The sequence below is a fragment of the Pneumocystis carinii genome, assembly GCF_001477545.1.
Source record: "Pneumocystis carinii B80 chromosome Unknown supercont1.15, whole genome shotgun sequence".
NCBI lineage: Eukaryota > Fungi > Ascomycota > Pneumocystomycetes > Pneumocystales > Pneumocystaceae > Pneumocystis > Pneumocystis carinii.
Window position 1 is genome coordinate 212,191 of NW_017264727.1, and position 13,745 is coordinate 225,935.

The following is a 13,745-nucleotide window of genomic DNA, read 5'->3' on the forward strand; positions in this document are numbered from 1 at the left end:
AATACTGTGTAAGATTTTATTCAGATATCTCAAAAATTTATAGACCATTAACTTGATTATTCTTAATGACACAATAACAATTGGTGAAAAAGAATTGACAGATCCATAACAATTAAAAGTATAGAATGTTTGTATAACATTAAATATTGATTATCAGATTTATCTAAAATTAACTTTTGTAAAAAACTCAAAAATATTAAAATTCACTTTTAAAAATTAATAATTTTTTCCTTTTAAAATAGTCCTCATTGAATATTAAATTAGAAGAATATTAAAAAAATGCATAAAGCATTATCCAGATTTTGTAAAACTTGGATTTAAGAATTAAATTAAGAAATATATCATTTATAAAAAATCTAAAAAAATATTAAATATTTAAAATAAAACAAAAATCCATAGATTCCTTTAAGAAGAAGAGTTTAACTTTAAAACCTATAAGTTCAATATTAAAACATTTATAAAAAAGATATTTTTTTATAAACAAAATACCCTGACATACCTTTAACAAAATAATTCAAAATTTAATATAAACTCTTTAAGAGATTCAAATAAATAATAAAATAGCTAATCAGTACATTGGCCCAAAAGCAAAAATGCTGCATTTATTGAATCATTTTGAAACTCTATTAATAAAAATTAAATGAAAAAAAAAAAAACCATAATAAATAACATACCACGATTTATAGAGAAAAAAAGAACTCGTATATTATCACGCAAATCTTTTGTCCCAGTTTTTCCTAGATCAATAAGAATATTTAATATAACTTCATCTTGCAAGAGATTAAACACAATCTTTTTAAAATCTGAACAAAAAGATCGAGAAATCAATGCAAGAGCAAAGATAGCCTCTGTACGAATGACATGATACTGAGTTTGAACAATCATATCTTTAAAAATATTTTCATAATCAGGATACACAAGCATTTTCTTTTCGATATCAAATAGTTTAAACAAATTAATAGTACGTATCATACTTGAAACAACCCTAGATGATTCCATTATTATAAAATGATCATCTGTTCCTTTTCGAAGTTCCAATAATTGCATAAAAATACCAGAATCAACAAAAAAAGAAGCATTTTTTCCTAATAATATTAATATAACAAAAAAAAACAATATTTATTACCATCATCAATAATTAGCTGTCTAAGAATACATACAGCTGTATATAATATTGGCTTGACAGAATCAAAAGTAAATAATTTTGTACATAATTTTATACCTCCTGCTTCTCCAATAATTGACTTGTTATCTTCTATTTCTATTAGAAATATATTCATATCAATCATTTCATACTAGGTATAGATAGGTTTTTCAAAAATCCTGAACTTGAATAAATTACTTTTGGATTATCAAAAAGATTAATAATATTGATCAATTTTTCATATAGCTTCAATTCATGAACAAAATAGATACAAGTTTTATCTAAATAAATATTAAGATTCATATAATGAAAAAAAGAAAAGCAAATAAGAACCTGTTCGAGCTAAATTCCCAAGCATAACACAACTACATAATATCAAAATATAAAAAGAATTAATTTCAAGATGTTTTAAAAGCATATCCATTATAAGCTTATTATTTAATATATATTCGGAAAAATCATTATTTGCTGCTATTTCTCCAAATAAATTAATTAACATAGAAATAAGTCCCTTATTTTCAGAATTAAAATGCTCTTGATAAGGTACCATACGATAAAAATATTCAAGTAAATCATACAGCTTTTCTGATTGAATTAGAGCGGATTGTATATCAATTTGAGGAAGAAAAGAAAGAATAATAGAGAATGCATCAGCAACATTATCTGGATATGATTGAAGAAACGACAAAAATCCTATAAAACAATCCGTATCATAATGCTTCTCTTCTTAAAAATATTAAACCCTAATTTCTAAAAATATCTGTTAAAATATCACCTTTAGACATTAACCATCCTATAATTCTCGCCAATATATCAAAATTTGTACGGGAATTCGTAGTTTTAAGAATCCTTGAAACCGCTTTTTTTCTATTAAGTCTTTCTGTCGCTTCATCTTGATAAATATAAATAATAATTCATATTCATATCATCAATTTCAAACCACAATCCATACACAAATTCAATAATGATGTAAGCGATACCATATATATATCAGAATCCTCATGTTCTAAAAAATCCATAAGAATATCTTCGCCGCAAAGCTCCAGAACACGTTTCCGGTTCTTAGCTATCATATTTATGTAAAAATTTAATCTTCATCTTTCATCTCCTTATTCACCATGATCAATACAACAATTTCCAATCACACGTAAAGATTGAAAAACACATCTTTTATCAATATTTGACACATCTTTCATCACTGAAAACATAAAATTGCTGTATATTTCTCCAATATATTCTCTATTTTCCACTAACACCTTAATATAACCTAAAAAAACCCGGAAAAAACCCACTTTCTCTGGAAAAATCCCCAATACTACATATATTCCTTACGAGTTCTTCTATAATATCGCTATTTTCGGTTCTTTCAAGGCATTTTTTATACTGTTTTTCCAATTCTTCAAGGCTTATTAATTTATCACTAATACCTAAAATATATCAATTTTTTTCCGGAAAAAAAGTATTATTATTAAATAATACACGGAGAATTCATATTTTTCATCTGTTTTTCATTTTTTACGGCTTATTTTACCTCTTTTTTCATCTTTTTTTTCCTCATAAAATCTTTATACGTTCCCTTCCTATATCGACGTTGCCATGGCAACCTCCAACGACAAAAAAAATAACGAGCAAATACACATAAAAAAGGTGTCTAAAAAGCTCAAAGAATAACCAATTTCCCGGCCAAAAACTCACTGAAATGGCCTCTAGACGTCAGGACTATATTTTTCGTGTAAGGTTATACCCTATTTCTTTTTTGAACGGTAAAAATTGACTTAGTAGATATCAAAATAAGCTTCCACTACCTCCATTCTTTCCTAAGATGCTTAACATACCGATTCCGCTGAATAATTACACTAAAACCTCATATCTATCAAGTCTGATCCAAGAACAGCCGATTGATATAGAGTTAGACCCAGAACTGGGGATACCATTGGACTTAAGCATGATTTCGAATGTTTTTGAAGGAATATATGATAGTACAGACCGTATATTTAGATGAAATATGTTTATTATGAGCCAGATATGCATAAGGAACCTAAAGATGTAAAATTGGATCCTAAAGATGTAGTATTATTGAAGGAAGTATCATCTGTATCTCAGCGAAATTCAGCAGGAGTATCATTTCTGAGACGAACAGAGTATATTTCATCAGAAAGTGCTAAAACAGCAGTGAAACCGAAAGCTTTTGATCCACGATTTGTTAAATCAGCAGAATTAACAAATGAAAAACTTGAAGATCCAGAAAAACAAGTAGTAGCGATTGAAACGACGTTTAAAGAGGCATCTAAGAACTGGTTATCATTTACACATCCACATAAGAAGAATTTGACGGTGGTTGATTCATTTCCTATATTTCCTAATATAAATATTTCGGATCAACAGTTTTTATTGATGAAATTTACAACAGATCCTGAACAAAAGAACATATCATCACAAGTAAGTCATAAAGAGAGATAAAATAAGGTTAAGAAGATTAGATGTCGAATGATGGCTGCTCAGATTTAGCATTATTCATGCCAGTCTCAGGAAGAGGAGAAGAATGGTTAGCCTATTATTTACCTGAACAGGAATCGTATAATGAACTAAAAGAAACACTTAAGAACCAAGATTTCGAAAAGAACAAGGTATTTCTTAGTAGAAATAGGTATACTTTAACTAAATTGATAGTCGCCTTTTATATATAATCATGTTCATGATTATGATACAACTATGCATATTAATTCAACACCTCTGGATGAAATAGCACTTGTGTTTAGGAATGATCCAAAAACGAAACTGAAATCTGCATTTTATTCACCTATTTATGCAAAATCCACATTAAAAAGGCGAAGATCAAAGATTCCAAATGGAATGATTAAAAACTTGAGTGTTTCAAATATAGAATTAAAGCTTCGACCTTTAAATGAAGAAGAAAGTAGAGAAAAGAAGAAGCACTGTTCCATGCTTGATATACACAATTGTTTTAGTGAAGAATGATTAAGAGAAAACGAAGATATAAACATAAAACATAACGTGCTGAATTGAAAACACAAGCTAAACCAATTGCTTCGATTATTGTATACATTATTAGGTAAAGACGAAGTATTTAATAGAACCCAGCAGGACATGCATTTCTTTTTGAAACAATAGCCATAAATTTGTATACTTTTCCCATTGCACCACCGCTTCTTTCAATTAATCTTTTATATGACAATTCTATTCGTTTTTTATTGGAAATACTCCTAGAAGCATCCATTAATGCCTTTGCTCTAACCTCAATTCCCATTGTTTTCAGCCAAGTACCCTGTTCAATGGGTCCATAAACCTCAAGCTCATCATGTTTAAGTACAACCTCTTTAAGAGCTTGAAAATCTACATCAGAAGAAAGATCCACTTCTCCAGGCTTTTCAAAAGGTGATACAATATGATGTGAACGAATTCCTCGCAATGTATGAATTGGAATAGTATCTGAAGGTCCATAATCAATAATTAAAGCAGATCCATACGCTGTATTTGAATTATTCAAAAGAATTTTAGAAATTCTTTCCATAAGAACAAGAGATTCCGGTGATATCTCAATACATGATCCTACAGGAAGCATAGAATATCGCTGAGAAATACTTGGAAGGGTTAAACTATGATAAGTCGGTCGTTTTGATAAAACTAAACGAAATTGTAAAGGCTTTGACGAATCTCCCATAGAATCCTTAGTATATAAAGCATCCTGAGATACCAAATCAACCAAAAACTCCCTCCATCCATGCTCTGTTTTCTTTAAAAAGTCAATATTCCATATATACATATATATATATTTAAACAAATAACAATTAATCACCTCAAATTTATGAATTGGCATTGAATCAAAAAACTCATGTGCAACAATAAACGGTGTAGAAAGATCTTTAAGCCAAAAATCAATTCTATCAAAAAATCCCACCGAATTACTAACCTGTTGGAAGTTGATCAAATCGTTCATACCAATAAACAGGTATTCCATATTTACTTAAGCATTTCCACACATCTGAACCAATATTTTCCACCGTATTAGAGCCACAAAGCAATTGACGCTGGGTTTCACGCAAAACCGGGCTTATCTCAATTAATCTTAATGATTCAATTGCTTGAAAATAATCTTTAAACACCATTGCTGTCTTTGATAAAAAATTAACAGCAATCTAAATGAATATAAACAATTACTCTTAAATAATCATCTGTTAATGTTCCTCGTCCTGGTCCTAGCTCAATCCATGTTATTTTAGACGGCTTTTCCTTAATATCCCATTCATATATCATCCAAATACCTATCAACTCCCCAAAAATTTGAGAAATCTCTGGTGATGTAATAAAATCCCCGTCTGTTCCAAACGGATATCTGCCTGTATAATATCCTCCTGTGGGATTCGTCAGGCAATATTTCATAAAAGATGCAACACTGATGGGTCCAACCATCTATTTAAAATACGATTAACACAGAAACCGCTGAAAAAGCTTCTACCCTGATCATTTTCTCTAAGATCTCTTGTATTCCACTCTGAGATGCCATATGATCTTTTTTTAATGAAAAAAATCTGTAATTTCTTTGTTTAAGTCCAAAAAATACAGGAAAAAAAAGGTTCCTATAACAAAATAACCTGTAGAATCCCATTATCTATATGTAAAGCTTCAATCTGTCATTTTTTCCTGTATTTTTATTGATTTTCTAAAGCTGGAGATGGCATAACACTCTCGATATATACAAGAGCTATATTGTTCCAAAAAAGATCAATTTTTGCCCTGAAAAATACATGATTCCTGCAAAATCCAAGTGGGACAAGGAAGAAGACGATCCGCTAGATGAACAGTGGTATTTCCTTGAAAAAGAACGGAGAAAAAAGGCCAAATATAAGAAATCTAGTGAAAAAATAAGTGATAAAAGAAACCTAGCAAAGAAAGAGGCCATAAATGACAGAGAAAAAGCTGATATAGAAGAAGAAGAAGCCCAAGAACCTGTAGAACATGTTAATAGAGGATATTCGGATGAATCAAAAGTAATAAACCAAGTTGAAGATCCAGAAAAAAAGTTTAAAAAAATAAAACAAGAAACAACGTTGAAAACAAGCCTAAATATAGAAAGAAAAGCTGGAATAAATCGTTGTAGAAGTGTAGAAAATTATACATGTTTGAATCATATTGAAGAAGGGTCCTATGGGATCGTATATAGAGCCAAGAATAATGAAACAGGAGAAATTGTAGCATTGAAGAAGTTAAAGCTTGATCAGGAGAAGAATGGATTTCCTATAACCAGTCTGAGGGAAATAAGATCATTATTTGCACTTGAACATCCTAATATTGTTAATATACGTGAAATTGTAGTAGGTGATTCATTAGCAGAGTAAGAAATTTCCAGTAAAAAAGGAATTATCTATAATAATGAAGGATATATATTGTGATGGATTTCGTTGATCATGATTTAAAGTCTTTAATGGAGGATATGACCCAAAATTTTTTACAATCTGAAGTAAAAACATTGATGCAACAACTTTTATCAGCAACAGCACATATGCATGACAAGTGGATTTTACATAGAGACCTTAAGACATCAAATCTTTTGATGACAAATCGAGGAATGATAAAAATTGCTGATTTCGGCCTTTCAAGATATCATGGCAATCCAATACCGCCTATGACACAATTAATTGTTACTCTTTGGTATAGGTTCGAATTTTAAAAGTGATTCTTTTCTTTTTTTTTTCTAAAATATATCATTTAGATCCCCAGAAATCCTTTTGGGTGCACATGAATATGGAACAGCAGTTGATATGTGGTCAATTGGATGCATTTTTGCAGAATTATTAACAAGAGAACCTTTAATACGTGGTATAGGTGAAATTGATCAACTTTCAAAAGTAATTGCATTCTATTTTACCCCATCTAACTTATTAAGATATTCGATCTTATTGGTGTACCAACAGAAGAGACTTGGCCTGGGTTTATGAACCTTCCTAATTCAAAAAATATATATTTCCCAAAGAAAAAATCCAGGTATATCCAATATTTCTTCTCAATTATTCAATTAACATACTTTTTTTTAGTATTGGCTCTCGTTTAAGAACAAAATTCCCTTTCTTAACAAATGCCGGTATCGATCTCCTTTCAAACCTACTAACACTTGATCCTAATAAACGAATCTCTGCTCTCGATGCTTTACATCATCCTTATTTCACTGAAGACCCAAAACCTAAGGAACCTGCTCTTTTTCCAACTTTTCCAAGTAAAGCAAGTGAAGAAAGACGTAGGCGCCATCATACTCCTGATGCTCCTCATGCACAACAATACAATTCCTTCTCATCATTCGATTCTCCTACTCTTTTTGATACCCAATCAAATACTCGTCCTAATCATTTCCAACTTCGCATCTGTTGAAACATAGAAAAAAATATGATAAAATAGACCCAAAACACTTCCTTTTCATACATAATTTCTTCTTCAAAACATGTATACTCTTCATATACTGCCCTAAACCCTTTCTTTATTCCTGTACAACCCTAAACCATAGTGCTTGTTCATTTTTTACTTAAACTTTAACAAAAAAACTTGAAATAAGCCCAGAAACTCGGGTAAAAACACATCCAAAATGACGATCAAGCATAATAATATGCTGCCAAATCAGCATTTCAGAAAACACTGGCAGAAACGAGTCCGTACATGGTTTAATCAGCCTGGACGTAAGCTTCGTAGAAGAAAAGCCCGACAAGAAAAGGCTGCAAGACTAGCACCAAGGCCCGTAGGGATGCTACGACCTACAGTCTTTGCTCCTACAGTGAAATATAACTATAAACTTCGTCTTGGCCGAGGGTTTACCTTTGAAGAATTAAAGGTAAACAGAAATAAGATTTTTTTGCCTATCCAGAGATAACAATATGATCCAGACAGCAGGTATATCAAGGAGAGAAGCGCCTACAATTGGTATTTCGGTAGATCACCGCCGAAGGAACCGTTGTCTTGAATCACTTGAAAGAAATGTTAAGCGACTTGTATTATATAAGAAGCATTTGATTGTTTTCCCACGAAAAACCAAGAAGACGAATAAAAGGGATAAGATGGTAGTGTTGGAGGTGAATATTTGTGTATTTTTTAACAAAATATATATAGGATGTCTGTGAGAGAAAATATCCACAAAGATCAATTGAAGCAGTAGTTCCATCAAAAGAAGCTAAAAACCAAGTAGAATCACGTATTATTACAGAAGAAGAAAGATCATTTGAAGCCTTTGCTACACTTCGAAAAGTACGTAAGGAAGCCAAGTTAGTAGGTAAAAGTGAAGAGAGTTAGTTAGAAGAGTTGAAAAGTATCTAAAATATCTTTAATGTAATGAATAAAGCCGAGGAATTGTCCTATAGATTTTGTTATACATTTAAAGATGAATGAATTTTTATAATGAAAAGAAATATATGAAAGTATTAAGTGTTAGCCATATGAAAAGACCAATGAATCAAGAATAAGAGGAATCGACATGAAAGAGAGAAGAAAGTAAAAGAATGCATGCGATATAGATTCCTTTATATTTTATCATTTTTTGAAACATATGATTCATTTTTTTTAAGACATTAGTTTCATCAAAGAGATCCCCTAGTTAATTAGTTAAAAAGCAGTATGAAAATGTAACATACAGCTTTCAGGATATCTTGGAAGAGCGGAGATATCGCTACTAGCATCAGCAGTAATGTGATCTATCTTTATCTTCCAATTTAGAATCAATTCGAAGCCATTTTCATGAACAAAATGTAAATATTGAACACCAAAAAACTCTTCTGGTAGTCTTTTGTTCATTTTTAATGTATAATCATCATATGACAAAAGTTGTGAATATTTAGTAGATAAGCGAGAAAACAGATCACAGCGTATAGTTGACAATTTTGAATAAGATGAGATCCCATAAAAGACATTATTGACATTTCTTTCTTGCATCATTCTATAAATTGTTAACTAATTATTATAAAATAATTAAAAGAATAAAACAATGAAAGAAACTCATGCAATTCTGGATATGTCCAAGGTGATACTTTAACATTTAGAAATGTAACTGTTAAAGTGCCCTCATCTACAAGCATTTTAATATCAAAAAATATATGCCCATTATAACAATCTCCCTTTAAACAATGTTCTCGAATTAAATGTCCATGTTCTTCTGATGAAACAATTCTATTAGATGTATCATGAAAGTTAAGCTGATTAAAAATTCGTAATTGAGGAATTGGATTTTCGACAGAAAGAGGCAATGCAGATATCATTGTATCATCAGCCACAATTCTAGGATCAGATTGATTTTCCAAAAAGTAATTGTTTGAATTAAGAAGTGAATCTCTAAATCAAAAATTACTCTCATCTTCAAAAAAAAAAAGTTATATACACAAGATCATCCATATTTTTATAGGATTGTCCTTCCCCACCATTTCTATCCATTTCAAGTGAATAAATTTCTCTTCTATACTTCTCAATTTCATCTTTTGTCTTCTGTAGTTGCTTCATAAGATATATCTTTTCTTTTTCAATATCTTCTTCCTCATTTACACGCATCTGCTGATGAGGAGATATTAAATGTAATATATTAGAGTCCGTATCTCTTGATTGTTCCTCATGTTCAACCTTATCAGATATCTGTGAAAAGCTTCTACGCAAAAAATGACGATTTTGGCTTGATTTCTGGCCAAATTCCGCCAAATAACCCGGATTTTTTTGAGATTCAGAATCAGAATACATAATTCTTCTGATATATTATAAATATAGTAGCAAAATAGCTTATTAAACAGAAATTCTCTTGTCAACAAATAATATATATATAGATTGGTCAAATTCTCTTCAATTTTCACCGTTTTTTTCCAGAAAAAAAGGAAAACCTACATAAAAACACCTGTACTTTTTAATAAAAATATAAAAACATTTTTTTTCCGGCAAAAAACCCATTTTTTACCGCTTCAAACGTACCCATTTTTTGATGACGTTGGAAATCGTATCGTCGACAGCACACCAACCACCAAGATATACTATAAAATTAATTAAGAGAAATAATCAACTAAAAACATAAAAACCCTCTAAAAATACCTTAAATTCATATTCTTAAATATTATATTTATATTGTGGTTTTTTTTCCGCTTAAAAAAAGGCCTATTTAAAGCTTTTATAAGAAATCGTCTTCAAAGACAAATATATATTTTAAAAAAACAGGATAAATACAGAGATTATTGGTTATTAAAGAAAAAAATATAAGGAATTTTTCAGCTATTGTTTTTGAACCGACAATTTTTATCAAAAAAGAGGGATTTATTGTAAAAAAATGGAAAAATTTACTAAATGGAGGGGTATATACTAGATCTATAGCAGTTCTATTGCTTAGATTCTTTTTTCATAGACAGAGGAACAGGATTGGCACCTTTTTTTCAGAATTCATTTGAAATACAGTCACCAAAATGGGTTTTTTTGATTTTGGGGATATTTCTATATATAATACGACATTTATTTATATTTTTTCTTTTTATTAGCTACATTATATTTGTTCATGTCATATTATCAGCTATTTTTCAGCCATTATTTCCTGGAATGGTTCATTTTGTTAAGAAATTATATATAGGCAGTGTTTTTATTATATGTGGAATTTCTTTATCATCATTTCAAATCAATTATACAAAAAAGTTTATTTCTAATTGGAGAATATATAGATTACTTATATTCTGATAGAAAAAGGACAGTTCCATGTGCACAAGACATCATTATTTCTTGTTATTGTTCTCCTTTGGATATTTTATGTCTAATTTATAAGTAAAAAAGCGTTATTTGTACTAATTGTTTTATTTATTTTAGTTATGACCCTATATTTACAATTTCTTTTTCTAATACATCATTGGTTCAACATGTTTCTGGATTAAAGGCACTTTTTTATACATTTTCAGTACCAAAAAGATCTCCATATAAAAATTATACAACATTGGACAGTTTGTCAAAATTATATCCAAATAGAATTATTTCTGTTTTTCCAGAGGTAGAAATTCATATCTTTTTTGATTTTTATTTTAATATTATAAAGGGAACTACTTCTAATGGTAATGGATTGCTTTTATTTACACAAAGCCTTGAATCAGTTACACCTCAAGCTAAAATCTTCCCTTTATCTATCAAGTAAAATTATAATATTACATTTTTATAGCTAATAATTTAAAAAGATACAGCAATTATCTTACAACACCCCTTCCAGGGTCTTTTTTTATATTTTTATTAAGATTTACATTCAAATTAACACATAACTTTCAAATAAAAATATCAGAAACACCTATTATTGCAGATCATCCAGAAAAACTTGGAGAAATAGCTTCTATTGCTCTTTCAAAATTATCTAAGATACCTAGACTTGAATTGGGTGTTAATGAAAAGATATCCTTTTTAAAGGCATGGAAAACCTTTTCAAAGGTTTAATATTTTTTCATAAATTTTATTTTAATTTAAAGAATTTATACAATTTATTATAAAATAAAGGTTTTTATATTCAATCATATATATAATTATATTAATATTTATACAGCTTTAAAGAGATTACATATATGTTTTAATACTTTATTCAACTAAATAGTATCAAAATACTTATTATCAAAATAATTTAGTATTTTTTCGACATATGAAAATCAATAAATAGATCAATAAACAATATTGATATATACAAGTACTTTAACAAGGTTTAAATGATGGAGAATAACCTATCTATTTCTATATAATTTGGATTTTTTATTTTATTTGACATATATATACTATATATATATTAATTATATTATTCATATGGAAAAAATACAGAAACAGCTTGAAAATTGCAGGATAAATGACCAAAAAGCATCATCAGAAGAAAGTTTATCTTTTAAATCAATAGATCATCAAAAAAATTTACAAAAATCCGTTAAAAAAGACATTTATTCTACTAAAAATGACATTATTACTTATCAACAGGATTTTTTAGATAACATAAAATACACAAATTCTGAAGAAAAACATAATAGCTTTTCAGAAAAATATATTGAACAGGATCCAGTTCTTTTTTCATTAAAAACTGATAATCCTGCACTATCTTCTCTAGAATTACCAGATGAAGCATTTCATATTCAGAATTTTTCAGGTATACCAAAGCTTAGGGAGCCATTTATTCTTCTTCATAAAATATGTTCTCAGGAAAAACAAAGGGAAGATATTTATCTACATCCTCCTTCATATCTCACAGACAATTCTAAATATTATGTTTTTCAATCTGAAATTTTAATTGCAAGAGCTTTAACATCTGAAGGATCCTTAAAACAGACTCTTCACTTTGATCTAGATGTAAAAGACTATGTGTTAAATAAAGATGAGACCTGGAGCATTGGTGGTACTATTGGAATTTGGGTTCCTAACCTTAAAAATGTTGTAGATGAAATATTTGAGATTCTTAATATTTCCAAAGACAAAGCAGATGAACAGATTATATTAGAAATAAAAGGTGGTAAATGGCCAGTAATGAGGGACAATGTTTATCCTCAAAAAATTAAAACTACTAGAAGAGACTTGTTAACATGGACAGTGGATATTCAATCAATGCCACCTAAGAAAAATCTTCTGAGAGTACTTATGGAATATGCAAAAGATCCATTAGACAAACAGCTTTTAGCCTTTTTATGTTCAAAAGAAGGTAGGATTTATTCAATTGATACAAATATTTTATATTTATTTTTAAAGGTCAAAAATCATTTTCAAATCTTTGTCTTCAAAAATGTATCACACTTTCACATTTGTTATTAGCATTTCCTTCATGCAAACCATCTTTTGAACATTTACTTTCAGTATTAACACCTTTATCTCCTCGAAAGTATTCTCTTTCTAATGATCCATCATTATCTCCAGGAATTTTACAAATAGCTCTTACAATTTTACAAATACCGCATTGGAAAGGTGGTACACGGCCTGGTGTTGCTTCTGCATACTTTGAACAGATATTTTATGAATATATTAATAGGAAAAAAACAAATATTATGAAAGAAACACTACATAAATTATCTATCTCTATATTTAGGGACCATATAAATCCTTTTGCACACAATGCGTATGCACCTGGATCTAGGATTTTCATAGGTGTAGGCGTAGGTATTGCTCCCTTTCGTGGATTTATTCAAAATCGTCTTCAAGACTTAACATGTCTTGAAAATCTATGGATAATTCAAGGCTGCCGTGATTCAAAATTGGATGAAATATACTCTGGGGAATGGGGTTTATTTAATACATCTAAGAATAGAATTATTGTGGAAAGTCGTGTGGGGAAAAAGGAACATGTTCAAGATATAATCAAACAAAAAGGAAAATTGATATGGGAAGTTATTAATAGTAAAGATGGTCGTATATATGTATGTGGACCAGGCATTACATTTACTAGATCAATTGATGAATGTCTTATTAGGATTGCTATGGAACAGGAAGGATATACTCGTGAAGATGCAATTAAGAAATGGAAAGAATTTGAAGATCCATCTGTCTTTAAATATATTAAAGAGGCATGGTAATTCCCTTGTACCTAAACACACAGAAATATTTCATATATAAAAACTCGATAAATTATTCAACCTTGATTAATCAT

The 13,745-nt window shown here is 29.4% G+C and overlaps 8 protein-coding genes across 8 annotated transcripts; 5 read left to right on the forward strand and 3 right to left on the reverse strand.

The window, feature by feature from the left end:
* Nucleotides 1–519: 519 nt before the first annotated feature.
* T552_03192 (hypothetical protein) lies at nucleotides 520–2,687 on the reverse strand. The gene is made up of 10 exons (XM_018371705.1): nucleotides 2,624–2,687; nucleotides 2,437–2,571; nucleotides 2,262–2,393; nucleotides 2,085–2,210; nucleotides 1,920–2,036; nucleotides 1,478–1,870; nucleotides 1,297–1,425; nucleotides 1,127–1,255; nucleotides 675–1,085; nucleotides 520–623 (listed from the first exon to the last, which is right to left on the reverse strand). Exons 1-10 carry the CDS (start codon nucleotides 2,643–2,645, stop codon nucleotides 565–567), a joined length of 1,653 nt encoding a protein of 550 aa, XP_018224498.1. The 5' UTR covers nucleotides 2,646–2,687; the 3' UTR covers nucleotides 520–564.
* Nucleotides 2,688–2,797: 110 nt separating this feature from the next.
* On the forward strand, nucleotides 2,798–4,169 carry T552_03193 (hypothetical protein). Its single transcript, XM_018371706.1, has 5 exons — nucleotides 2,798–2,881; nucleotides 2,927–3,123; nucleotides 3,168–3,583; nucleotides 3,625–3,771; nucleotides 3,815–4,169. Exons 1-5 carry the CDS (start codon nucleotides 2,844–2,846, stop codon nucleotides 4,121–4,123), a joined length of 1,107 nt encoding a protein of 368 aa, XP_018224499.1. The 5' UTR covers nucleotides 2,798–2,843; the 3' UTR covers nucleotides 4,124–4,169.
* Nucleotides 4,170–4,187: 18 nt separating this feature from the next.
* T552_03194 (hypothetical protein) lies at nucleotides 4,188–5,667 on the reverse strand. Its single transcript, XM_018371707.1, has 5 exons — nucleotides 5,622–5,667; nucleotides 5,324–5,575; nucleotides 5,076–5,277; nucleotides 4,962–5,026; nucleotides 4,188–4,898 (listed from the first exon to the last, which is right to left on the reverse strand). Exons 1-5 carry the CDS (start codon nucleotides 5,628–5,630, stop codon nucleotides 4,233–4,235), a joined length of 1,194 nt encoding a protein of 397 aa, XP_018224500.1. The 5' UTR covers nucleotides 5,631–5,667; the 3' UTR covers nucleotides 4,188–4,232.
* A 197-nt stretch (nucleotides 5,668–5,864) lies between these two features.
* On the forward strand, nucleotides 5,865–7,574 carry T552_03195 (hypothetical protein). The gene is made up of 5 exons (XM_018371708.1): nucleotides 5,865–6,497; nucleotides 6,542–6,820; nucleotides 6,876–7,011; nucleotides 7,050–7,147; nucleotides 7,198–7,574. Exons 1-5 carry the CDS (start codon nucleotides 5,911–5,913, stop codon nucleotides 7,526–7,528), a joined length of 1,431 nt encoding a protein of 476 aa, XP_018224501.1. The 5' UTR covers nucleotides 5,865–5,910; the 3' UTR covers nucleotides 7,529–7,574.
* Nucleotides 7,575–7,674: 100 nt separating this feature from the next.
* T552_03196 (hypothetical protein) lies at nucleotides 7,675–8,491 on the forward strand. Its single transcript, XM_018371709.1, has 3 exons — nucleotides 7,675–7,982; nucleotides 8,035–8,208; nucleotides 8,258–8,491. Exons 1-3 carry the CDS (start codon nucleotides 7,740–7,742, stop codon nucleotides 8,435–8,437), a joined length of 597 nt encoding a protein of 198 aa, XP_018224502.1. The 5' UTR covers nucleotides 7,675–7,739; the 3' UTR covers nucleotides 8,438–8,491.
* A 62-nt stretch (nucleotides 8,492–8,553) lies between these two features.
* T552_03197 (hypothetical protein) lies at nucleotides 8,554–9,911 on the reverse strand. The gene is made up of 4 exons (XM_018371710.1): nucleotides 9,516–9,911; nucleotides 9,125–9,469; nucleotides 8,776–9,077; nucleotides 8,554–8,734 (listed from the first exon to the last, which is right to left on the reverse strand). The coding sequence occupies exons 1-4, from the start codon at nucleotides 9,863–9,865 to the stop codon at nucleotides 8,598–8,600; spliced, it is 1,134 nt and encodes a 377-aa protein (XP_018224503.1). The 5' UTR covers nucleotides 9,866–9,911; the 3' UTR covers nucleotides 8,554–8,597.
* Nucleotides 9,912–10,394: 483 nt separating this feature from the next.
* On the forward strand, nucleotides 10,395–11,617 carry T552_03198 (hypothetical protein). Its single transcript, XM_018371711.1, has 6 exons — nucleotides 10,395–10,464; nucleotides 10,515–10,794; nucleotides 10,841–10,921; nucleotides 10,964–11,141; nucleotides 11,187–11,278; nucleotides 11,323–11,617. Exons 1-6 carry the CDS (start codon nucleotides 10,440–10,442, stop codon nucleotides 11,570–11,572), a joined length of 906 nt encoding a protein of 301 aa, XP_018224504.1. The 5' UTR covers nucleotides 10,395–10,439; the 3' UTR covers nucleotides 11,573–11,617.
* A 268-nt stretch (nucleotides 11,618–11,885) lies between these two features.
* Nucleotides 11,886–13,717, forward strand: T552_03199 (hypothetical protein). The gene is made up of 2 exons (XM_018371712.1): nucleotides 11,886–12,806; nucleotides 12,854–13,717. Exons 1-2 carry the CDS (start codon nucleotides 11,930–11,932, stop codon nucleotides 13,669–13,671), a joined length of 1,695 nt encoding a protein of 564 aa, XP_018224505.1. The 5' UTR covers nucleotides 11,886–11,929; the 3' UTR covers nucleotides 13,672–13,717.
* Nucleotides 13,718–13,745: the final 28 nt, after the last annotated feature.